The 25080-nt window shown below is 44.0% G+C and overlaps 3 protein-coding genes across 6 annotated transcripts in view; 2 read left to right on the top strand and 1 right to left on the bottom strand.

Moving 5' to 3' along the window:
* amacr (alpha-methylacyl-CoA racemase) overlaps positions 1-6237 on the top strand; it is a 35140-nt gene extending 28903 nt beyond the window's left edge. For 2 of the 4 annotated variants that reach the window (XM_086134565.1, XM_086134564.1), the window contains 5 exons: positions 1915-2171; positions 2549-2692; positions 2910-3070; positions 4504-4690; positions 5537-6237. In XM_086134565.1, coding sequence (XP_085990691.1) covers positions 1925-2171; positions 2549-2692; positions 2910-3070; positions 4504-4690; positions 5537-5946 — 1149 coding nt within the window. In that variant the 5' untranslated portion in view covers positions 1915-1924 and the 3' untranslated portion in view covers positions 5947-6237. The other 2 variants (XM_086134566.1, XM_086134567.1) reach the window with 2 other exon arrangements.
* A 140-nt stretch (positions 6238-6377) lies between these two features.
* On the top strand, positions 6378-19243 carry slc45a2 (solute carrier family 45 member 2). The gene is made up of 7 exons (XM_086134562.1): positions 6378-11063; positions 12462-12638; positions 14992-15353; positions 15632-15775; positions 16465-16588; positions 17346-17551; positions 18955-19243. The coding sequence occupies exons 1-7, from the start codon at positions 10595-10597 to the stop codon at positions 19189-19191; spliced, it is 1719 nt and encodes a 572-aa protein (XP_085990688.1). The 5' UTR covers positions 6378-10594; the 3' UTR covers positions 19192-19243.
* Positions 19244-21483: 2240 nt separating this feature from the next.
* Positions 21484-23813, bottom strand: rxfp3 (relaxin family peptide receptor 3). The gene has a single exon (XM_086134984.1). It carries the CDS (start codon positions 23811-23813, stop codon positions 22587-22589), a length of 1227 nt encoding a protein of 408 aa, XP_085991110.1. The 3' UTR covers positions 21484-22586.
* Positions 23814-25080: the final 1267 nt, after the last annotated feature.

Below are 25080 nucleotides of genomic sequence, written 5' to 3' on the forward strand. Positions count from 1 at the left end.
CATTTTTCATATCTCTTTTGTGCTTTGACATTTTGAAGAATGTGCCACAAGCAACTCTTCATGCGCAGCCTTGTGTGCTTCTTATCACGTTGAATCACAAGTTTATTGGCAGAAAAATAAACACAGAAGTGAATAATTTTCCTGTATATATTCTTCCAACACATGCAGCCTCTCGAAAGAGCTGTCCTGCCGTAATATGTATTCTGAAATATTTATTGTGCTGAATGAATATTTTTTTCTTTATTATAAGCACCGTATGTGGTTAACAAGCCACTTAACACAGTCACACTGCTTGTGCGTGTCATAAATTTTAAAAATATGTGTAAGTTTGCCAACGATTTTGACACAAAGCATATTTTTTGCTTGAATTTTAATCACAAATGAATTATTTAATATGCTCTGAACGTAAACACGTTATTTTATACATTCGAATTATTTTAGTTTTAATTCCAAGGCGCGTCATCAAAAACTCAAATTCCCAGAAACCCTTGAGGCAGCACAGCCACGTGCAATGCTCACTTTTATATCAGCGTAGGCCGTCGAACACAGGGAGGTGGGATCCAGTGTACAATGTTAGCAAATACTTTTTTTAACGTATGAATGAATACCATAGTTTGAATTCCACGGCGGGTTTAACTAGGTGAACTCTTATTATGACCTATGTGTATGAAAAGTGTGCGGTTTTATTAAGAGTAAATTGTCTGATCACGTGACTGACACGGAACAGCTTGATCATCTCCAACGATTTCAATCACGTGATCCATGCTGTCTGCGCGCGCAACTTCACACAGTAATTCAACTCTTCGGGGGGAACAATTTCACCGGGCAATCAAAATACAGGTTAGGTTGGCCAAATTTGGTTTTGTTCTTTTTGTAGCGATAGAAAAAAACTACTTGTCGAATATTGCTGCGTGTGTTTGTCGTGTGCGTCGCACGTCGGGAAAAGTCGCACTTAGCAGCAACTGGCCAACAGAAAACATGAGAGTGTGACTTTGGACTTTGGATTACTTTGTATTTTAGTTTAGATGTCTGCGTCGTGACTCGTAACACGAGTAACCCAGCTTTGTTTTTAGCCGTGGTGAGTTCACGGGACCGCGGACACTTCTCTTTTCCTGATATCCTCATATATCTTTTGGAAATACGGCTTGTGATATTAATTCGTTACACGAACAAACTCTTAGCACAATTTGAGTGTATATTTACTACATTTTCCCAGTTGAAATTAATTGACATCAATAATAATAATAATAATAATAATAATAATAGATTTTATTTATAAGCGCCTTTCAAGACACCCAAGGACACTTTACAATAACAAAAAAAAAAAAACAATACGGGTTGAGCAGCGGCAGCCAAAACGCGCCAGCGTTCACTCAACCCGAAAGTCAGAAAGAAACAAGGGAGGGAGAGGGGGAGAAAAAAAAACACGCTCGAACTACCCTCATTTGAGGAAGATAAATATTGTCATTATTATCCGTTCCAGCCTCCCCAAAGCGATACATTTTTCCACGCTGCTTTCAATATAGAAAAATAAGACGCATAAAAACATAATAACAGAATTTGTTAAATGTTTTTAGAAATTGTGATTACTGCACGTAATAGTCGCTTGCTTGTTGAAGGTCTAGTGAGTGAAGTCAAGAGCTGGAGTCAGTTTAGGTGTGAGTGTCTGGGTGTGAGTTGTCGACTACAGCAGCTCCTTGCAACTGTATTTCTATGTTTGACCGTTTGTCCCGTTCAAATAACTTTTGGAAGTGCATGAGCCACTGTGGCTTTCCTTGCTCACAGTCATTACAGATTTTCAAATAATAATTCCCATCATAATTAGGGTTCCACATCAGCAGTTCCTGAACAGTTACAATGTCTGTTAATCGATAAAGAAAAACAATATGTATTTTTGTAAACATTTGTATGCAGTGTTTTCAAAATGGCGTTGGCTGGAGTCCGTGTGGTCGAGCTGGCGGGCCTTGCTCCGGCACCGTTCTGCGGGATGATCCTGGCCGATTTCGGCGCCAATGTGGTCCGCGTAGACCGCACGAAGGCCGGCGCTTCGATGGACACGCAGGCTCGCGGCAAACGTTCTGTGGCCATCAACCTGAAGACCTCAGAGGGTGTTTCTCTGCTCCGGAAGCTCTGTGTCCAGTCCGACGTTGTCTTGGAGCCCTACCGCAAAGGTGGGACCACGACAATCTTTATTTAGGAACTGTACATACTTTCCACTCGGGGTGGGATGATTCATATATGTCCCGATTTGATTCAAATCACAATACTTGTAGATTTATATCAAGATTATTGATTATACTGTGATTTGCGATTGAATATCACGGTTATTGGGGTTTTTTTTTCAAATAAAACATTGTTTTCTTATAACATTTTAAAACAATATTAACCACAAACAATACCCAAGTTGAATTATGTACTTCACTGGCAAATCGCAACAAAAAATGATGGCTCAAAAAACATGACGTAGTGAGGCGCGAATGATGAATGACAGTGTAGCGGGGGAACACAATGTTGATAAGTACGAATCATCTATCTTATGATGTTTCAGGTGTGATGGAGAAACTCGGTCTTGGTCCAGAGGACTTGCTAAAGGAAAATCCCAGTCTAGTGTACGCACGCCTTACGGGATACGGACAAAGCGGAATGTATGCCACAGCGGCCGGACATGACATCAACTACCTGGCCATGTCAGGTAAGAAGACACGTATGGAATGTAATCCAATTATTGAGCTTGTTCAAGCTACAAATTGTTTGTGTACCGGCAAAATTAATCCAATGTGAAAGGAAGATCAAAATTAATGCACTTGGACTCTTGCAAGTTGTCTCATACTTTCTTTGTGATGCTATCACTGCATGTTTATTTCTTCGTTCCTTCTTTGTGTGTTTGTCTGATCCATTGCTGCTCGCAGGGCTTTTATCCTGCCTGGGTCGCAGCGGAGAGAAGCCGTACGCACCGCTGAATCTCTTAGCCGACTTTGCGGGCGGCGGGCTCACATGTGCCCTCGGCATCGTCTTGGCTTTGCTGGAGCGAACAAAGTCAGGGAAAGGGCAGATCATCGACTCCAGCATGGTAAGCAAAGAGAGGTCGTCGTATCGATCTGTAATTCTGAATTTGATAGGATTAAATATCGAAGGTTCTAAAAGGAGCCACGCAGCAAACAGGTTTGTGTGCACTTAGTGCGTAAATGGTTCTACAGAGAGTAGAGAAAAAAAAAGATTGCCATATCTTGTTCATTAGTGGTGTTTCTGAAACTTGCTTGCATCTCAGATTTTGGTCTTGATTTGACACTTGCTCATACCGTCATCCAGGCCTAATTTTCAAAATATAGTTAAAAAAGACAATTAATTGCACTGTGGTTGTTAGGAAAACGGAAATGTAAAACTGGATATCATCAGCACAACTGTGAAAACTCATGTCATACAAATTAAAAAGTGTTGGACTTAAAATTGAACCTTGGGGAACGCCACAATCCAACTCATGACCCTCACCAACAAGCAAACTTCGTCCATGGTGACAAATTTCTGTCATTCCCCAGTGAGATAAGGTTTTAGTCCATATTAATCCTAATATCATTTTGATCGATACTGTATGATTTGTCCGAAAATTAAACCTTTCATGCGAATGGTTGGTTTCAATCATTTCATTGATTCAAAACAAACTTCTATTTGATCTAAAACAGGCAGTTCGCGGGTGTTCTATTATTCTTCTGCAGGATAAAAATAATGTCTCTTCATATGAGGCCTGACAATGTCCCCCTAAAAAGCACATGGACTTGATCGTTTTAGTCAGAAAGTCCCCCTACCAATTAAAAAGGATGGCGATATGATTGACTCTAAATGACAGGCTTTGTGGAAGTCATTGATATTCTATTTCTTTGTCATGTCAATGTTTGACACCAAAAGCAGCAAAATGTTTGTCGTCCAAAAAAAAAAAAAAAATCTGTCTGATAGACTGGGTTAGGCATTGCACCGTGTCACCAAAAGCCCCTTGGTGATGCACTCAAAGGAGACATTAGGGGCGCCTTGTCGAGTGTCAGAGACAAGCAAGCCCTCCCCTTAGGCTCTTTTGTTCTGATGTCCATCTCAAGAAACGTGTGTTTTGTCCGTCAGGTTACAATCATGAGGCATATCTGCACGCCATTTTAACACGCCTGTGGCGAGTACCATCGCTCGTGAGAGTCAAAAGGGCGGCTACGATGTCGCCGTTGTCACTTTATTGACCTGTCGTGTAGAGCAAACAAGCAAGTAATTGACAGTCCTGTCCTAAAAATGTATAAAAAAAAAAGTATTTTACCCTGGAACATTTATTTAAATAAATTTGATTTGAGTTAAAAAAAAAACAGGTTAAACCTCACCTGTCCGTCCCTGACCTACAAAGATCTTATTAGTCTTTCTATCGACATGTATCACTTCAAACTACTTCCTCGACACTGCTTACTACTTTCCTCTGAGTAACGTTACATAAGATCACCAAGCGTAGACCTTTCCGATTTCTGCTTCCAGGTGGAAGGAGCCGCCTACGTGGGCTCGTTTGTGTGGAAATCCCGCGGCATCGGCTTGTGGGATCGTCCTCGCGGGGAGAACATGTTGGACAGCGGCGCTCCTTTCTACGACACGTACCGCACGGCCGACGACGAGCACGTGGCCGTGGGCGCCATTGAGCCGCAGTTTTACAAGCAGTTGCTACGAGGTTTGTTGACCTCTATGTAACCGTGCTCTTACAAATGACCTTGTCGTGCCTCATCGGCAGGTTGCTACAAAGAGCGAATGCGTCCCAGAAAGCCGTAGAAGTGAATGTACTTCTTGGATGAGAGTTTCTGTTGTGAGTTTGGTCATTTCGCTAAATATGGAACAATCACTCAATGACCAGTTCCAAGTGCATTCATATTACTCTCACCTGTTACATTTACGGTAGTTATGTAATTCGTAACTTCTTAAAGCGACAGCAAAACAATTCATCGTGTTTTTGTTTTGTTTTTTTATCAGAAAAATAACACTATAATATTTCATTGGAACATACAGTCATGAAATCATTCAATAGAATGTAAATAAATGGAGCCATTTTTGCCAGATTTTATTTTATTTTTTTACTTACCGGTACTTCATTTCAATAGATACCAGCGTTGCTCCTTCTGGTGGGTGTGCCTTGGCCTCCCGGGGGCACCATAACCCAAAAACCCAAAAAGAGTCAACATGCTGCTCCTCAGCAAGCCGAAGTTACATTAGTCATTCTTTCCAGAGGATAAAGAATATATGCCTGCTCGTAGCGTTATATTATCTGTCTACATGTTGCGCCAGCATTTTTGTTCCAATATTTGTTGCTTTGTCACTCCCCATTTTTATGTTCGCATAAGCTCATGGGCGTTAAGACAATTACAGTATGTGGTCCTTTGTGACGATGGATCGTTATTTTGGGACATTACAAGTGATGTACATACAATGTTGTGGAATCTATTAAACTGAAATGTAAGCTAGTTTTATCTTCCTGAACAAAAAAAAAAAAAAATGTTGTGGTCATTGTGTTTTTCCCGCCAAGGCTTGAAATTGGACGCGGACCAGTTACCACCACAAATGAGTTTCTCGGACTGGCCAGAGCTCCGTCGGATCTTCTCGGAGCGTTTCGCCTCCAAGACACAGGCGGACTGGTTGCGGATTTTTGACGGGACAGATGCCTGCGTGACTCCCGTGTTGTCGCTTGACCAGGTGAGCTCACACCCGCACAACAGTGACAGGGCTTCCTTCGTGAAGGACTCCAACAGGGAGGAAAGCCCTCGGCCGGCCCCTCTCCTCTCCCGGACCCCCGCGCAGGCGTGCGTCAATCCTGGGCCGCTTATCGGAGAACACACTGTGGAGGTTCTGAAGGAATATGGGTACAAATCCTCTGATATTGATAAGATGCTCACTGCGGGTGTTGTGGAGTGCTCCGGCGTCAAGGCAAAACTGTAATTGATGTTTTTTAGTTTTTCCGCTGAAAGGGAGAGTCAGTAGATTTGGAATCTAGTCTCGTAATGATGGCTGAGCATGATAAATAATTTGTCCATGAATGAATCATAAGTTTGTGTTTTTTAATTGTGTGCGATTGATTGTATCTTAATTGTGTTTTGAAGCAATTGGAGGCAAATGTCAGAAAAGCATCCAAATTATTTTTCGAAGAAAAAGTTGCACATTACTTTGAAAGACAAGTCCTAATAATTCAAGTGCTGAGTTGTATTGTAGAATAAAGCTCTTTAAATAACACCTGATTAATTTATTGCACTTGACTGTTTGCATTTTAGCTAGTTTGCTGTCTCAAGAAGTCCACGAGGGAACTTTACGTCAGTGCTTTCTTTTCAAATGACTTCTTGAAAAGTGAAAAATCACTTTCACGCAATTTAATGCTAATGATTCCCAGTAGTTGTGCACATTTCTACAGCTTTACCGTGAAAAACATTCCAATCGATAAATGCCTCCAGAATCCAGCCGCTCGCCGCCCGTTCTGAGTATTGATCGCCTTGGAGATGCGGCATTACGGGTATGAAGCGGAGCGCCGATAATATGTCAAAATACATCCGCCGCGACAAGCATCACGATGATGTCCTTCTGTATGCCACAGATGAAGTGCTACTTTTATAATTGTAAATCATTCTGAACGTAGGCGACGAGGCGCAAAGGGCACGTCATCGGCATGCCAATCACTCGAAAATTTAATGGATCGACAAGACTGCCTTAAATGTCACGGATTACCATGCAGGGCACTCCCAAGTGACCCCATTTTTATTGGATTGTATGGAATCGACTCTCCCATCGGAATCGGCTACCGAATATGAACCACGTATGCAGGACGAGGCCAGTGAAGCCACATTGCCAAAAATTTGAGTTTTCAGCTTTGCTCGTCAGCTGTCCATGAAATATTGAAGAACCCCCCCCCCCCCCCCCCCCACAAGAATTCCACCACTTCAGTTCTAAGGGTCATTTCCAGACATCCTTCAAAGACCAACTGGGTCTTGAAATTTTGTTCAACTGCGACCAAATTATTACTCTTCGCCATCAAACTCAACAAAACAAGTCTGCCGTCTCTGTTCGCAGCAGCTATTTTAGATTCGATTCCAAGTGTCCTTCAAAGACAAACTTGGTCCGACTGTTGCCGAATCTATCCCATATGTGCTCGATTGATTGTTGCTCACCAGGCCTCGGTGCTATTGTGCTTTTGACAAGTTTTCCAGAGATAATTGGAGTCTGTCTTCAGCTCCCTTGCTTTGTTGCAAAGCGAACGTCAAATTGCCATTCAGGCTTTGTTGCATCAAGTGAGTGTTTTGGGAAAAGGCGGTGGGCAGACACGTCGGTGTGGGCATGCAGCTGCTTCGCTGAGCTGACAGCTTGCTGGAAAATGTCATTGTCTGCCTTGAATCCAATCTTGTCTGAAAGAACAGAAAGGCCGTAGCCGACATCTTTTGGCCGTTCCGTGCCTGCACGTTTCATGGAAAGCGGTTGACTTTATGTATGGCAGTTAAGAATGTTAAAGTTATTTGAGGACAAAAAAAAAAACATCATTTTGATTTGATGCATTGACTTCCAGGTGGCCTTCAAAAACAGTTCGCACATTGCGGTAGCTTGAATTTGGAGTGCCCAAATAGTTTGAGCTTCAAATATTCAGGGCTGCTGTACCTTTGAAAGTTTTCTTCCCTTAATAAATGAAATCCATCCATCCATTTTTGGATCCGCTTAATGCGAAGGGTGCTGCTGGAGGCGATTGGAGCTGTCTTCGGGCAGTAAGCAGGGTACACCCTGAACTGGTTGCCAGCCAATCCCAGGACACACATAAACGAAAAACCATCCGCAATTTCGAGATGCTCCATTAACCTGCCACGCATGTTTTTGGAATGTGGGAGGAAACCGAAATACCCGGAGAAAACCCACGCAGGCACGGGGAGAACACGCAAACTCCACACAGGAAGGCCGCAGCCGGCCAGAATCGAACCCTGCACCTTTGCACCGTGAGGCCGACGTGCTAACCACTCGTCCACTGGGCCGCCCCTAATTAATGAAATCATCATTTAATTTTCCCTTTCATGCTCACTTAGGTCATCTTTGTCTGATATTTCAATGAGTTTGATGAGCTTAATCCTTAAAGTGGGCAACAAAGAAATTTCTTTGGTTTTCCAAAATTGAAATGAGTGCTGTTACTTTCTCAGGCCGCAGTCGGGGTCCTGCAATTGTAGTAATCTTGCCTTTTATGCTGAAAATGACTGCTATTATTTTCCTCATCATGGAGAACATGTTGCCGCATACCGCCGATTATGCAGCGAGGGTGGCAGCAGCAGGCGGAAAATTGAGCGAGATTACTTTCATGCTACCTCGTCGCGCTTTCTTTAGCGGCCCCCGAGCAGCGGAGAAGGTCGCAGTGTGAAACTAACATTTCTTTGTCATAATCTTTCCCCGGACGGCAAATGCTTCAAAAGGGTTGTTGTACTGTGTCGAAAGCATGTGGCAAGCTGTGAAATCGCTGGTCTTAATTGAAGCGGTTTGATGTGGGGACGGCGGAGTGAAATGTATATTAAAAGTCACCACCGAGGCTTTGGATAAAAGTGTTCACAATATTCTCCTGGATTTATAAGCACACTTTCCAGTTATTTTGCTGTCATCTAAGATATTAAATATAAACTAGTACCTGAAAATCGGTGGTTGGTTTACTTTGGTGCGTTGAGATACGAGTTTTTCAAGCAGCAGTTTGCCAGATATTGCGCGAATCCGTTATCCAGTCTGCCCGTTTATTAAGATTATTTGTTTAATTTTACTGATTAGTACTGCACCCGATTATAGTTTTTTTTTTTTATGTTAAACAAATCCAAATTCGATGACTGACGCACTATACCAGAAAGCAGTTAATAATGATTTGGTGGGGGGGGGGGACTTTCACTCTGGACCCCTTGCACTTTGAATGCCTCAAAATCACAGTGGGAGCGCAGTACGGACAAGTATTTTAAAAGGTTGAGGAAGGAAAAAAAGAAACTGTGCCTGTGCCATTTTAATAACGATTTAATGATGTGCTGCTTAGCTCTGTACAAGTGCTCCTTCTCTCAACCTTTAGCGAAAAAGTGCCTTTATGTAAGCGTTCTTGACTGTTCAATGTGCTCTGAGGTCATACTGAACTATTTCTATTGAACGCAGCTTTTAAAGTGGGGCGCAACGTTTTCTGCTTTTATGTGGGAATGTTTTTCTCTGAAATTCTGGAACCGAAGGCGGACTGAAACGAGCCAGACGTGGTCATCTCCGCGTTTCATTCGCAGAAAAAAAAGCCTGATTCAAGTACACAATGAAAACATTGCGAGGGGAATGCTAGCTAGCTAGCTAGCTAACTAAGTAGCTAAACTCGTCTGTGCGGCGGACAGTGTGACAGAACTCTGTTGTAAAGTCATTAGCCCTGTATTCCAAATGTATTCCAACGTAGACATTCAAAGATATGTTTTCTGTTCACAGGTTGTGTTAGCATGTGGCTTTCTTGAATCATTTCGCTGCTCACAACAGAATATGGCTTATGTAACCCTGCTATGTTGTCACATGGGTACGTATCGCTATACCAGTGATGAATATACATCTCCGACATACTCTGATGAAAAATTCAAAAGAAACAAGTGTGATACATCACTTGTTTATTCATTATTCACAAAGGAACAGCGGCTTTTTATCTCGGGAAGCGTGATGCAAGAGCCTATCGCCTGCAAGCTTTTCCGTCCAAGAGTCGAACTGGCGTGATTATCACCTGAAGGAATTGGAAATAAAAATCTGCCACATGAACATTTATTGACGCACGTCGCAGAAAGACATGAATACATTTCTATCTGCTTCCTTTTATCGTCTCGTCTTGAGTATTGAAGCTTTGGAAATAGCTCGGAATGCCTAGCCCCGCCCCTCATTGATTCACACGATTCATTTTTTTAACGATACTGTTTTGAGATGTGGTAGACGCTTTCTTTGGATATTCCAAAATAAATTACCAGTAATGCAGAGCTTACTGCTGAAGGCCACGTTAGAGGTAAAACGATGACTGCGAAAACCGGAGTCATCCTCAAAATATCAGGATGTTCGGACTCTTTGTTTCGTAATTTTAGTAGCCATCATGACTTCCTGATGTCTGAAGGGATGTCATGAATGTGTTCAAATGATCAAACCCGGGTCTTTACTTTTAACAGTCATCCTCGAACAACGAGCAGAGACAAATCTGAAGAGGACGAAAAAAAATTAAGAGTATTGGTATCGTGATTTTCTGGCATCAGTGTCTGAATGAATCTTATGAATGCGGCCTCACACACTCGCATGCATGTGAGGCCACACACGTTCCCATGAGCCCCCCCCCCCCCGGGGGTCTTAGTTTTACCCAATGAGGGGAAGAGACCTTTGCTAATCTCATAAATTCAACTAACTTCTTTCCTCCTCTCTCTTTCCCTCCCTTCCCGGAGCTCGACTCGGTTCTTCCCAGGCGGGCCGGCGAGGACTCACATGAGCGGTAAAGCCGTGAGGGTCTGGCACTCTGCTATGAAGTAGTCGAAAGGATTTCGCACCGATGCAAGGAGCGTCTCTTTAGACTTTTTAGCCCACAGATTGTTCCCGTCCAAACATGACCCTTTTGTCCGAGGATCAGTCCGCCAGGCCCCAGCCTTGCCGGGTACCCGAGCCCAGCAAACAGGCGGGCCCCTTGCACCAGGACACGAAGGATTTGACCGGCTCCAAAGACTACTATATGGACAGCGCAGAAAACGCCGTCTTCGGACAGGTGGAGCCCCCGAGGCGCTCGCGGGGCCGCCTGATCCTCCATGGCCTGGTCATGTTCGGAAGGGAATTCTGCTACGCGGTAGAGGCGGCGTTCGTCACGCCCGTGCTGCTCAGCGTGGGCCTGCCACGTAGCATGTACAGCCTGGTGTGGCTGATCAGCCCTATCCTGGGCTTCCTGCTGCAGCCCGTCATCGGCTCGGCCAGCGACTACTGCGGCTCGCCGTGGGGGCGGCGGAGGCCCTACATCCTGACGTTGGGCCTCCTCATGCTTGTGGGCATCACCATGTTCCTCAACGGAGATATCGTCATCTCAGGTGAGCAAAAGAGAGGAAATGAGTTGCTCAAGGCGGCAGTCGTTTTCTCGGTTGGTCTGTTGCGGTTCAGATGTCGGCCGGTGCTTATCTTCGATGTCCCTGCGCTTGCGTAGGTGCACTCCATCGACAGAAATGTCAGCTAAAAACAACATCACAGTCTGTGTTGTCGACACAGCGTTACCTAGCTTCGTTAACACTGTGTCCAAAACGCCATGGGTCGTAGTACAGTATTCATTCAAGCTTCAAGAGAAAGTCCCAACAGATTGTGTGATTGCAGGAAGTCCCCAAATGTAATCGTTCATGTTTTTTTTTTTAAATTATACATAATAAATGTTGAGTCCTGCCAATATAAATATGTAGAGTAAAAAAGACTACCTTTGTTTTATTTTAAAATGCATTGATGTAAAGTGAAGTCAAGAGATACTTTTTTTTTTTAAGTAGCCCTTTTATTGGATTGGATTGGATATAACTTTATTGTCAAATGTGTCAAATCAAAAAAAAAAAACCCTGATGATTTTATGTTCACTCATTCACTCCCAAAGACGTTTTTAAACGTCTTTTCAGATTTGGTCCAAAATTGGCTGGTACTGAATGAGTTAAATGAAATCCAGAAGAGTCATTGTTTTACAGAATAACAGTATGATAAGTCCCAAATTTTGCCCTTGTTTTGAATAAAAATAAACTTAATTCTTTTAAGTGTCAGTTCGAAACTGAAGTGGCAAAACCGGGTGTCATTTTTATGTTCCCCTGGGTTGTCTGTATCTGCCGAATGTGACTATTTAAGTAACTTGTAAAGTAACTTAAGTTCATTTAAAAAAACAAGTAATGTAAGTCAAACAAGTTACTGTTCTTACCACATCGGCCTCGCAGTGCGGAGGTGCAGGGTTCGATTCCGGCTCCGGCCTTCCTGTTTTGAGTTTGCATGTTCTCTCCGTGCCTGTATGGGTTTTCTCCGGGTACTCAGGTTTCCTCCCACATTCCAAAAAGGTTAACGGAACACTCTAAATTGTCCCCCGGCGTGATTGTGAGTGCAAATGGTTGTTCGTCTGTGTGTGCCCTGCCGTTGGGTGGAAACCAGTTCAGGGTGTCCCCACCTACTGTTCGAATGCGGTTGGGATTGGGTCCAGCACTCCCGCGACCCTTGTGAGGATAAGCAAATTGGAAAATGGATGGATGGTAAATGTGGCAACATTGGACATGCCAATCAATTCGAGTCCCCTCATTGACATTGAAACAGAGTCGCGTCTATTAATACCCCTTCTCGTTTTTTCCACCCATCCGTTCCCTCCGTTACGTCTCCATATCTTACCTTGTGCTCAATTAGTCTAATGAGTCCACTGAAATTGAAAAAGCGGAATGGCTGACCGAGAGTCACAAACCCGATCTTTTGTTTTGCAGCGGTGATCGCCGACAGGGCGACTCGGCAGACGTGGGCCATCGTGGTGGTGATGCTCGGCGTGGTGCTGTTCGACTTTGCCGCTGACTTCATCGACGGGCCCATTAAGGCTTACCTGTTTGACGTGTGCTCCCACCAGGACAAGGAGCGAGGCCTCCACTATCACGCTCTGCTCACTGGTAAAACAATCCTCATGACACATCCACTTTTCAGTTGCTTTGGGTTTTATTTGAATTATTTTTGCCGTGGTCGGTTTCTCGCAAGACTTCTTCATGCGCTAAACAACTTTGCCGGTTGGGAAATAAGAAAAAAAAAATCATTAATCAACCAAAAAATTTTACTTTGGCTTTTTTGCAAAACCTATGAATGATTCCGAAAACAATCTTGTGAGTAAAAAAAAAAAAAGAAGCATTTTAAAGATGAGTTAATTTTGTATTATATTAAATTACTTGATTTAATTCTATTTTCGGATGACCTTTTCAATATAAAGCATTTTGTGGATTACAAAAAGGAAACAAAACATAACAGGCAAACAAACAAGCTAGTATAATGAAATAGCATCCTTTTTTTCATAGTTTGTATTCTGCACTTCATTTTTTTTTTCTTTTTGACTTCGTGTCATTCCATTCTGTTTGAATAGATCCTGTTGTACTTGATTGCAAAACTTTAAACTGCCTTCCAGGCATTAAAACAGAAAAATAAATCATTTTAAAAAACGTTTTACTGTTGCTTGCTTGCTTCTTTTTTTTTTCCGATTCCTAAACAACAAAAAAAAGTCGCTGTTGTATTTTGCCGCGTGGGCGTTGAAAGCAATCGTCTGTTCTTCCTCGCGACTGATCTCGGGGCATTCGGGTGGGCGGAACAAGGCACAGGAATGACTTTGTGAGTGCGTGTGCACGTGTTTGTCTCCTGAGTGTCTAATCTCATGGACAAAATCTCCTGTTGATGCCATTATGATCTTCCCACTTGAGTTCTGAAAGTATAACGTATCGTCGAATACTCAAGCGCACGAAATACTTGTGTTGCCGTCTGTTGTTAAGTCATTCACTCCCAATGACGTTTTTAAACGTCTTTTCAGACTTGGTCTAGAATTGGCTGGTACTGAATGAGTTAATAAAGGTGGGGCGAATCCTCGAGTAATTTGAGTATCTCGAAAAAATAAATAAATGGCTATGGTATCCGTTTATTTGATATGCGCTATCAGAGAGATATTCGAGCAAGCCGCAGTAACACTTGTTCTTGGGTGACGGTACAACAGCGCCCAAACGTGGTGAGAAGGCCAAATTCTAAATAAAATCGTACCAAATAATACATGGACACCACTGCCTTGGATAGCTTTTATTTTGAAGTTGTTCCTGGTAGGGCGTGGTGGTTTGGCGGCTTACATGACGACTGAAGAAGCTCTGTATTCATCACTTTAAACAAGCAAACATACAGGTATATCGTTTATTTTATCTGAATGCTTGATTGTTCGATATAATTTTCAGATGGATATTGAAATACCAAAATATTTTATAGCTGTGGCCCTCGTTGTGACCTTGACTTCCTTTTTAAGTACTATCACACCTTTTATTCTTAACCCTTTCAGGGACAGCGGTGACTACAGTGGACAGCTTATCGTGTTATCGGGGTGCATGAAAGGGTTAATAAATTAAAATAAGACTATATTGTTTAAAATAAATTCAAAATAAATAATAGACCTCTTCAATCACTTCCTTTTCCCGCCATTGATGTGAGTATAACCTTTACCGCACAAATGATTTTTTTTTTCCGTAGTCTTTTTCAAGAAGGGAAGTAAATATATCACACACCAAAAAAAAAAAAAGGCATTCAAATATAAGTGTGTAGACTTAAAAGCAATGACTCATGGACCCCAGTTGAGAAGCACTGTTCTCCAGTGCAATTTCTACCAGTGGTAGTGAGATGGTAAGATCGGAGTTATGTGAGCATCTGACAGAGCGCGGCCGTATGTAATCCAGCGGTCATGCGCTGCAGTCATGGGTCTGGGCTGAGCGAGCCTTGCGTGCACATGACTCTTTTTTTCTGCCTTGGAATTCGGGGGGGGGGGTGAGACGGAGGAGGAAGGAAGAGGAGGAATCGATGTGTGCTCACCAGGAATTCACTTTCAGAAGCCTTTCAGACAAATTAATGCACTGTAATTTTGCAGATGTCTTATTAGTCGATATACTCTTGCGGGTAAAAGTTGAAAGGACGGTCACTTTATTACTGCAACTTTCCAGACTCAGTTAAAGCGTGTTTTTCCACGTGATTTCTTGTCAAGTGTGAGAGCCCGGTTCATTTCCAATGTGCAGTTGATGGCTGTTATGAATAACTTGCGAAAGGCGTAATCACAATCACAACGTATGTTGTTGGGTTTTTTTTTACTCTGAATTATTTGTAGTCATTCCATTTATTCTTAATGTGCGGTTGTCAATAACGGGGCAAGAGGAGCGAATTCATCACGTACATTGTGCGCTATTTACGTGGCTCGCTCAAGTGTGCAACGATGCAGCCTCCCGTTTTCTCTTCCAGGTTTGGGCGGAGCGTTCGGCTACCTGGTGGGCGCCATGGACTGGGGTCACTCCATCCTGGGCCGGCTGCTGGGCTCCGAGTACCAGGTCATCTTTTTCTTCTCTGCGCTCACCTGGAGCATTTTCCTCACCGTGCACCTCTTCAGCATTCCCGAAGAGCCCCTGGACAAAGCGGCGGCCGGGCGACCGTCGGCCCTCAGTGCCCTGAGGCAACTGGGCTCCCAGCGGAACGGCTACGGAACTCTGGGAAAAGAAGCCGAGGACCCCCCGCTGCTGTCCGTCTCGGACATCAGGCAGCGGTCTTTCTCTGCTCTTGGGGAGGCCAACGCCGTCACCTCCAGCGCCAAACAGCCCAGCAAGGAGGTACAGTGTTCACACGCTACAGCCTTTTAGGGGTAGGACACTTAAATGCTGGCGTGGGCCACAAATTTTCATCAGTGAAGCTTCATGAAGCAGTCGTCATAGTGTCTGACTCCTCTAGATGGCACTCTTGGTTTAAAGATGCAGTGGAATTTTAACACCTTTCCATTGCACTAAACCAAGAGGAGTCAAAAAGTGTTTCATGAAGCTTCGTTTTTCCCATCGCTAGTCACACGTGACGATGGTTTATATGTGGGTGTGTGTTTTCCGCGCGTTTGGAGGCCCGTGAGAGGATGACACTGAAGTCTCTGTTGAAAGCCATCATCACCATGCCCACCCACTACCGCTACCTGTGCATCAGCCACCTGCTGGGATGGACGGCGTTCCTCTGCAACATGCTCTTTTTTACCGACTTCATGGGACAGGTGAGGCACGTCTTTGGTGAAGCAGCAGATGGCTCGCTGACCAACTTGAATCGAGTGTTTTGTCGACATGCGATAATGACTTCTTGTGTGTCACTCCTCCGAGCTTTTGGCTCTACGATGCAATTTCTCCTCAAGACAACTTTTGGCGTTTCCGAGTTTTGTCGAAAGATGAGTTTCATTTGGGGACGTGGAACGCCAACAGTCGCCCCCCCCCCCCCCCCCCATCTCTTTTGGCTTGCACAGCCTCGTTGCATGAACTGATAAAGCCTTCTGGGATGACTAAGCTTGGATGTGTATCGGAGCGGTTCAGTTCCAGTCGATTCACTGACATGAGAGCCAAACGACCTGGAGGAAAGAGAATATTCATGAGGATATAATGATGATTCTGTTTACAGTTCTAGGTGACCCCGTGCTGATGAACTGTCAAATTCAGTATTTGTAATCATCAAGTATAATGAAGGCAATTGAGATGAATGGATGTGGTACTTCACGGTGAGATGCATTTTTTTTTCCGCCCACCTCGGCTCTGAACTAGAAAGGTGAAAATGTAAAAAGGCCGCAGCTTGCCTTTGACTCAAAAAAAAAATAATCTGCCTCTTCAAAGGGAGACGTGATGAAAACACGTCGCTATCAACCAAGGCTTTGATACCAACAACAAAAAATGTCTTCATCTTGTTTCCTCTTTGCAGATCGTCTACAAGGGGAACCCGTATGCTGAGCATAACTCCACGGCCTATGCCACATATGAGCGCGGTGTGGAAATTGGCTGCTGGGGCTTGTGCATCAATGCGGCGTCCTCGGCTCTTTTCTCTTGTAAGTGCACTTTGTGTGTGATTGAAGACACCACCCGTTGAGGCGGAAACGCAACTCGGAGTGTTCCCAGTGGCCAGCTCACACATCCGTGAGCGTCCTAACCAAAAGAAAAATCTTGAAGAGGAGGAAGGAAGCGGGAAGGCTCATTAGGACTTCTTATTATTTTCATCTAGCTTGGCACTAAGCTAATGAGCTGCTGCTTCAGTTCCGTGATTTCAGCGGCTTTCATAACGGAATGCTCATTTAGTCGTGGTCTTTGAGTCGCATTCAATTTTTTGGACAAACGTCTAAGCGTGACAGCAGAGTGCCGGGAAATGGACTGAAAAAGAAGCGGAGAGGTAGATTGTGACAAAAAAGACATGAGGATACTCGAAGAAGCCTGGTAGCTGATGGACGGGCTTGTCCTTTTGAGACGATTGTCCCATGACATCAAACTTCTTGGCGTAAAAACATGCAATAAAGTACTTTTTTGTTGCCCAAAAATGCCTTGATGCTAAGCTAACGTCTTTGCTCCATTACATCTGAAGGGGACTCTCTTATCTGCCAACATGGCCGCCATATTTGACACGCTTTTTAACCTGCTCTAGTCTACATCAAAGTCCGTTTGACTTTAAAAGGCACTGTACGAAAGGGTGTTTCGAGTTTCGATTGGACACTACTGCAATGGGCGTATTTGCTATTCTCTCAGCGGAAAGTGTCCATGAGCTCATCCACTGATACTAAGATTGTTTCTGTTTTGTTTTTTTCCCCCGAATAGACGTGCAGCGGTTTATGCTGCCCTATGTGGGCCTGAAAGGTTTGTACTTCATGGGCTACTTTGTGTTCGGCCTGGGCACCGGCCTCATCGGCCTCTTCCCCAACATCATCGCCACGCTGGTCCTGTGCAGCGTTTTTGGCGTCATGTCCAGCACGCTCTACACCATCCCCTTCAACCTCATCGCAGAGTACCAGCGCGAGGAGGAGGTACGTCCTCTGTATACCCTGTGCGCTGTTTCGCAGTTCCAGTATAGCGTGGCTTAGAGATGGTACGCCTGCTAACGTGCGATTCAGTTCGTGTTTCTATTGAATCACGGCAAATAAAAAAATGCAAATGAGCGTATTTCTGGTGGAAATAGGTCTTCTGGTTTACGTGTAAAATTAGATTTTTGAAAAGATTAGCCTCCATCAAGCTGCCCAGTGATTCGTGGCAGTGGGCATACTGCTAGCAAACTAGCTAAAATGCTAATGATTGACTCATTAAAGCCCCTCTCACGTCAACCGCGAGGCATCTTGTTTCCAATCTTTGAGAAGCAACAACTCTGGCTCGGGAAAGACATGTCAGCATTAATTCAAGAATCTGTTTAACCTTTGCACTCATTGGACACGCTAGGGGAGGCGATGAATAACTTATAGTTCCTATCTAGTTGTTAATGGGAGAAAGGGAGGGTTTGGGACCAACTGGTGCTCCAGGCGAGTAGCTGCCCCAGCAACTGTTCCTCTAGCTGACTTTTTTTTTTTTTTTTAACAGCTGTGGTACAATCACTTTGTACTGTAATACGTTAGAATGTTGGCGTTGAAGATAAGCTTCTGTCTGGTTTGTGTGAGGAGAAAGGTGGAGGTAGTCTCATCAATTTTTAATCAAAAGGGAGCGAATTGTTTTTCTGTCTTAAACTGCCTTCCGACCCCCACCACTTTTTTCCACACACAATTCATCCGACTGAACCTAATGGAATATCGAGCAATCCGACACGACGCGGATTGGACAAAAAGGCTCAATCACGAATGGGGCGGATGCGTCGGCATCTGCGTTTCTCAAAGCACCCTTTCAATTCAACACTAAGTGGTGTAATAACTTCAATTCCGACAAGGTCCTCTCATATTTTCCCCAGACGCAGTATTTTTTCTTTCTCTCTTTTCATACTGCCTTTTAAATCCCCTCAAAATGACTCACACTTCAAAGCCAGACATATGAATACATTCACGGTGCAAAGCTGGAATTACTCTTGAGAGAAAACACAACTCATCTGCGCCCAGACGACGGTGGAGTTAAATCGACTTCTCATTGTTAATATTCAAATGTATAACTAGCACATTTTTCACTTGTTTTTTTACAACTTTGTTGCCCTAATAGCCTTACAGTGGACACCCCGCCATCAGCCGGGGATTGGCAAAGGAGAAAGACAAACAAAAATCCATATAATTAACGGCCATTGGAATGCATTGGGAAAAAACATATGCAGTGTTGATGAAATTTTATTTTACGGAGTGAAGCTGCATATAATGATTGACGGTAAAACTAGTGATGAGCCGGTCAACAACAGTGCGGACATTAAAAAAAAAAATCCATCAGCCAATCAGCAATCTCCTCCTCCCCTCCCCTCCCCCAGGAGGAAATGAATCGTCGCGGCGGTGGCGAGTCGTTACGGGGCACGGGCGTGGACTGCGCGGCCCTCACCTGCATGGTGCAGCTGGCCCAGATTTTGGTGGGCGCGGGCCTGGGCGCCCTGGTCAACGTGGTGGGCAGTGTGGTGGTGGTGGTCCTGTCCGCCTCCACCGTGTCCCTGCTGGGCTGCGTCTTCATCGCGCTCTTTGTCAGATCCGCTCACTCCTCACAGTATTTGTAATGACTAAAGACGCTATTCTATTGCTAAATAAAGATTATTATGAGCTCTTGAAGTGTTTGTCGTCAAGCCAACGGTTAGAAATGGGAAATCTGTCGACTCACAGCATTGAATTCGGTAATATAAAGTTCAGTTGTTAAGAAGTGCGTTCCACTGCCTCTATTTTTGTACTGGGCGCAGGCCTAGCGGAATACGCAGTCTAGCTGTCCGCATGCGGGTTTTCTTTCTTCTCGTCTTTTCATAGTAGTTGGAAAGAGGCGTTCACGCCGTTGTGGGAGTGAACACAGTCGACTTGTTTCCCAGCCAGTTTAAGTGGCTTCTCTTATTCCCTTTAAATTCAAGAGCTTCTTTTATTAATAATAATTTTAAAAAATAACAGCCAAATTAGATTTTTTTTTTTACCCTTTTTTTTTCTTGAACAAATTCTGGAATAACTTTCAGTATACCGCCAATGCGCGGTATATATTGCAACTTATTAAGAATACTTTTTAAAAAACAGTTGGCTCTCCTAAAAATGAAAACCAATCATTAAAGAATACTTTAAAAAAAAAATACCTGATGGGGTATACATGTATCTCCGAGTGCTGAACCAGTTTAAGTTAAAACCAAAAACTTTATGCTAATTATCTATTTTTCTTGGAAAATGTTAAGTTATTGTTCATAAAATAAGGAACTTTTTATAAATATATCCCCCCCCCATATAACAGCAACTTTACTATTGTAAAATTATACACTGTTCATCATAATAGTGAAATTTTTTGTTTATTTTTTGGGTGATTCACACTGTTTACAAGCTTATTCTCGCTGTTGTGTAGTCTAGACAGATTGTCCTCTGAGGCCCAGTATGCTTTTTTGCTCAAAAGGTCTCAAGATGGTGAAAACCTTTTGTGTACTTCTTCAGCTTGGAGGTCATCTAATTTGTCTTTTCTTTTTTACCTTCCATTCAGCTAAAAAAATAAAAAATAATAATAATTTCTCACCCCAGTACAAAGATGCAAAGAAATGGCTGTTGTTGTTGTGGAGACGTTTTTTTTTCCCCTCTCAATTGAATTTTCAGATAATGGGCGGATGAATAGATTTGCAAGAATCCAAAGACCATTGATGAGCTTCTTAATGTGAGTCATAGTGTGGCAGTACATTCATATCATTAATACAATTCATAAATGCCAGAAATAAATTTTTACCCAGTAGCAAAGCACACAATAGTGTGTTTGTGTTGCGTGTTTAAAACCGCCCCTCTACCATCATCCCCTCGCGTTCGTTTACGCCGGCGTACCACGTGATGAGACCAGCGCACGGGATTGAAAACGTCGTCGAGCTCTTTCCGATTGAATGGCGGCGAGCCCGCGAGTCATCCGCCGTGGCTTTCATCCGCTCGCTAAACTGTCACGCTTTTCCGCCCAATGTTGTCGCAAGCCATTCCAAATTAATTAAAGCGCGACGAAAAGAGGAATCACGTCCTGATTGATTTTTTTTTTTTAACTACATCTCAGAAACACATTAGCGACTAGGCAAAGTTGCCATCACATTAGAGTAGCATAGCGGATGTAAATTTCCTCTCGTCTCCTTATGCATTGACAATTGATGTATTCTTTATCATCTTCACACATCTGAAACATGATCCGCATGAATTATGAAACGAAAATTATTCATGTCTGTGATGACAGTGAGATCAGTCCCCAAATGCCACCTTTGGTTTCTTTCGAAGCGGGAAAGTCACAGCAAGCTTTGGACTTCAAAGCATCATCACGCGTGACTTGACGAGATCTCGCGAGACGTTGTCGCCTTCTTCTTGTTTTTCTTCGGTAAAATGTGCTATTTATCATACCGATTAAATAATCAAATGAATTTGAAATAATGACATTAGAAATGAACATGAATCGTTTTTTTTTAATATGCTATTATTTTTTTTGGAGTTGCATTAATTTTGTAATATTTTCCTGAGAGTGAACTGTTGAAAATGTATTCAATTTTACTTTTTTTATATACCTTCTTTACCTCATTTGCGAATTTTGTTTTTCAAATAAATCCCTAAAATATCAGTAAAGCACACAGACAGATAGGTTAGATATGTCTATCTATCTAGTTTATCTTTTTTTTTCCATTTATCTTCTCAAATCAATTTCTGTTTTATTTATTGTAAATAATTGCAACAAAAAGTTCAGGTTCCAAGCCAAAATTCGTGATACGAGCAGCCTTCAGATATGCTGCAGTTCAAGTGAAGTGAAAAAACACGGTGCAATGAATGTATTGTAATGCCCCACACGTGGGCAAGGAGAGGCGCAGCCGCCAATGCTATTTTCAGCTCTTTATTGATCCGGACATAATCACAAATCCAAAATGACAACAATCACAAGCACCTGCTGTTAGGCCACAACTCTCACCCAAACGCTGACACGTAGACTAACTGGCAGAGCTGACTGTCGCTCTGAAGGGCACTCACTAGGCCACACCCCTTAAAGGCATACAACCAATGAATGAATACTTCAGGATGTACAATAATTACACTTTAAAAACTGTTTATTTCGTTACATTCGCTTGTTACGTTTTGTCATGTTTTTATATGTTACGGTGCTATTTCATTTACTGTGGAAATATATATATTTTAAAATATAAATTAACTTCAAGCAGTCCATATACAGACAAACAGAAAACGATGTGAGCTTGTTGACAAGGTGGATATACATATCACAAACAATTATTCAAAAATGCTGATAAAGCTGCTGATTTTCCATGAAAATCTGGTTTGAGCCCGCCCTCCCAAAAAAAGCAACAATAAACAAATGTCATGATCTGTTTTTGCTGTTTGTTGGTTCTACCGATGTGTCTTTTTAAACTCATATTAATTTTGTATTCTTTTTAATTCCACATGACTCGTTTGTGTTTTTGTTTGAATTGTGCAAAAAATACATTTTGTTTTGAGTTAATCCCGCACACTTGCTTCCCTCCGTCTTGCGTTGACCTTTTTTCCACCCCCAACACAAAACCCTCTATGACCACTAAATGAATAAATAAAGTAATAAAATATTCACAGACATTGAAAAATCAACCAATATGTGAGTCTGCAGGTGCCCGGAAAAAAAGAAAAAGTTGGGTGAACTCAAAATTTCAAGGCAACAAACTTCAATTAAATTTTATCTTGGGCAATACAATTAAATATTTTCATTTTTGCTCATGTGAAAATTGGCTTTCGCGCATTTTCAACAGAAAAAAAGGCTTTACAGAAGTAACTGTCCCTTGTACGGCCCCCCAACTTAAAGTTAGTGTAAGCAAAAACAACTTAATAAAAGTTGTTCCAACTGAAATTGCTATTTTAACTTTAAAAAAACGTTGTTTTATTTTCAGTGTACTCAAGTATTTTTGCCACCTCACTGGTCTGTCGCGCGCCGTGTATCTGGCTACATGGCCGCCCCCGGAGGGTAGAAGACCACCGCGGGGGGGTCCTGGTAGCCGACTTGGGGCGCCGCCGCAGGCTGTCCGCGCCCCTGTTCGTCCGCCTCGGGCTTCGTGGTGCCGGTGATGGGCCTGATGACGGTGGTGAGCGCGGGCGAGGTGATCCGACGGAAGAGTCTCTTGAGAGACTTTCGGAACTCGCGGCGCATCAGGCAGTAGAGCACCGGGTTGAGACAACTGTTGGAGTGCGCCAAACACACGGACACGGGGAACACGTACACCTGCGTGGTGTAGTACTCGTAGGTGAATTGGACCACGTTGAGCTTGATGAGGATCCCCCACGCCGTCAGCGCCTGGTTGGGCAGCCAGCAGAGAAAGAAGGAGAGCACCACGATAGTGACCGACTTGGTCACCTTGGCGCGTCTCTTTGCGCTCGACCTGTTGGCGTCGTTGTTGGCCGCCACGAAGCGTAAAAGGAGCAGGTAGCACGCCGAGATGATGCCGAGAGGAGCCACGAAGCCCAGGAGGACCTTCTGCGAGTGGTAAAGTCCCAACCAGAGTTGCACGCCGGTGCCCTCGCTTTCCGGGAATTTCACCAAACACAAGTCCTCCTCGGGGGAAACGCGCACCGTGGTGGAGAAGACGACGTGGGGGAGCGCGGCGCAGGCAGCCGCCACCCAGATGGAGGCGGCCACGCAGCGCGCCGCGCCGCATCGCCCGAACCAGAGCCGGAGGAGACGCGAGTGACGACCCCCGCGCCGGCCGTGCAGCGCCGACGCCAGGGAGTTGTAGCGCGCCACGCTCATGGCGGTGAGGAAGAAGACGCTGGCGTACATGTTCATGGCCGTCACGTAGGACACCGTCTTGCACATGGCGCGCCCGAAGAGCCACGTGAAGTCCAGCGCGTTCTCCACCGCCCAGAAGGGCAGCGTGAGCACGAACTGGAAGTCGGTGAGCGCCAGGCTGGTGACGAACAAGTTGATGGAGGACTTTTTCCACGCGTGCTTGCTTTTCATCAGGTAGAGCACCAGCACGTTGCCCACCAGCCCCAGCGCGCACACCAGCGAATAGACCACCGAGATGACGATACGCACCGCCACGGCGCCGTCCGAGCCCGGCTCGGTCCCGAGGTCGTCCCCATGGACGTGCGCGTTACAGGAGCGGTTGGCGGTGGCGTTGGCGCTCTCGTTGAAGCTCCACGCCGAGCCTTCCTCGGCCGATTCCATGGACATTGTACTCCGATTCCCACATGCAAAGGATGCCCCCCCCCCCCCCCCCCCCACACTAGTTGCCAGACAATCGCAGAGCACACAGAGCCGAACAACCATCTGCGCTCACACTCACACCTATGGACAATTTGGAATGTTTCATCAACCCTGTTGCATGTTTTTGGAATGTGGGAGGAAATCGGAGTACCCGGAGAAAACCCACGCAGGCACGGGGAGAACATGCAAACTCCACATAGGAAGCCCGGAGCTGAATTCCAACCCTGCACCAGTGCACTGTGAGGCGGACGTGCTAACCAGCCAACCACACAAACGCGCGCGCGCACACACACACACAAGCAGTTAAACAAATTCTCTCACGGTAGTCTCACACAGCTCCACCAAGCGTCATCCGTCTTGACGCAGCACTCTGGCTCACCTTTTGTTCTCCTACAGAGAAATGAGATTGTCCCCTCTGCATCAGTTGACTGACGTGTAACGCAGAATGAACCAATGGAACGACATTGCCCTAACTGCATGCAGTGCGAAGAAGAAAGTAACTCAACAAGTACAGTTACTACCCCCCCCCCCCACATACAGTGTATCTGTACTTAAGAATTATTTTCTGATATGAGTTTAAATTATGTGGCTAAACCCGACCCCAACACTCAAATCGGTTGATTTAAGAAAAGGGAGTGATTTATCATAACAAAGAAAAGTGTTATCTGTTTTCCAGACTGCTATGGCAGAGCTAGTTGGTAGCTCACTACATCGCCAACTTCCCTGTCTTGTGTCAAACCACCCACAGGAGAAAGGATAAAGAATAAATGCCTGTGAGTATTTTTGTTGTCTGTCTACATGTGTTGCTTCATCATTGGTGTTCATTCATATATTGCAGGAATGGGCAATTTTTAAAATACTGTATATATTTTGTGAAAGTTAAACTGATAGGATGCTTAGGGTGCAGTGTGCAGTACCACAAAAATATATCATATTACTAACAAGGACACAGACACACTAAGCTGTCTTTTTCCATTTCCCTCTGCACCCCTCGGGATTGACTAGAGCAGTCTCAGACTCAGTGCAGGAGCAACTTGGCCATATCTCCCATCTAGTGGTGAATGGTGGTATTGCAACTTCAAACTATCCAGTCGCAGGGGAATGGAACCAGGCCAACCCACAAGTAGTGAAAATCTGTGTCACTGACGACTATTGAAATGCACAGAATTTTATTTTTATACCCCCCCACAATTCTTCAGAAAATGCTGATAAACCTCCAATATACATTTTCTAT

The sequence above is a fragment of the Hippocampus guttulatus genome, chromosome 17, assembly GCF_054856545.1.
Source record: "Hippocampus guttulatus isolate MCC_2025c chromosome 17, RoL_Hgut_1.0, whole genome shotgun sequence".
Lineage (NCBI taxonomy): Eukaryota > Metazoa > Chordata > Actinopteri > Syngnathiformes > Syngnathidae > Hippocampus > Hippocampus guttulatus.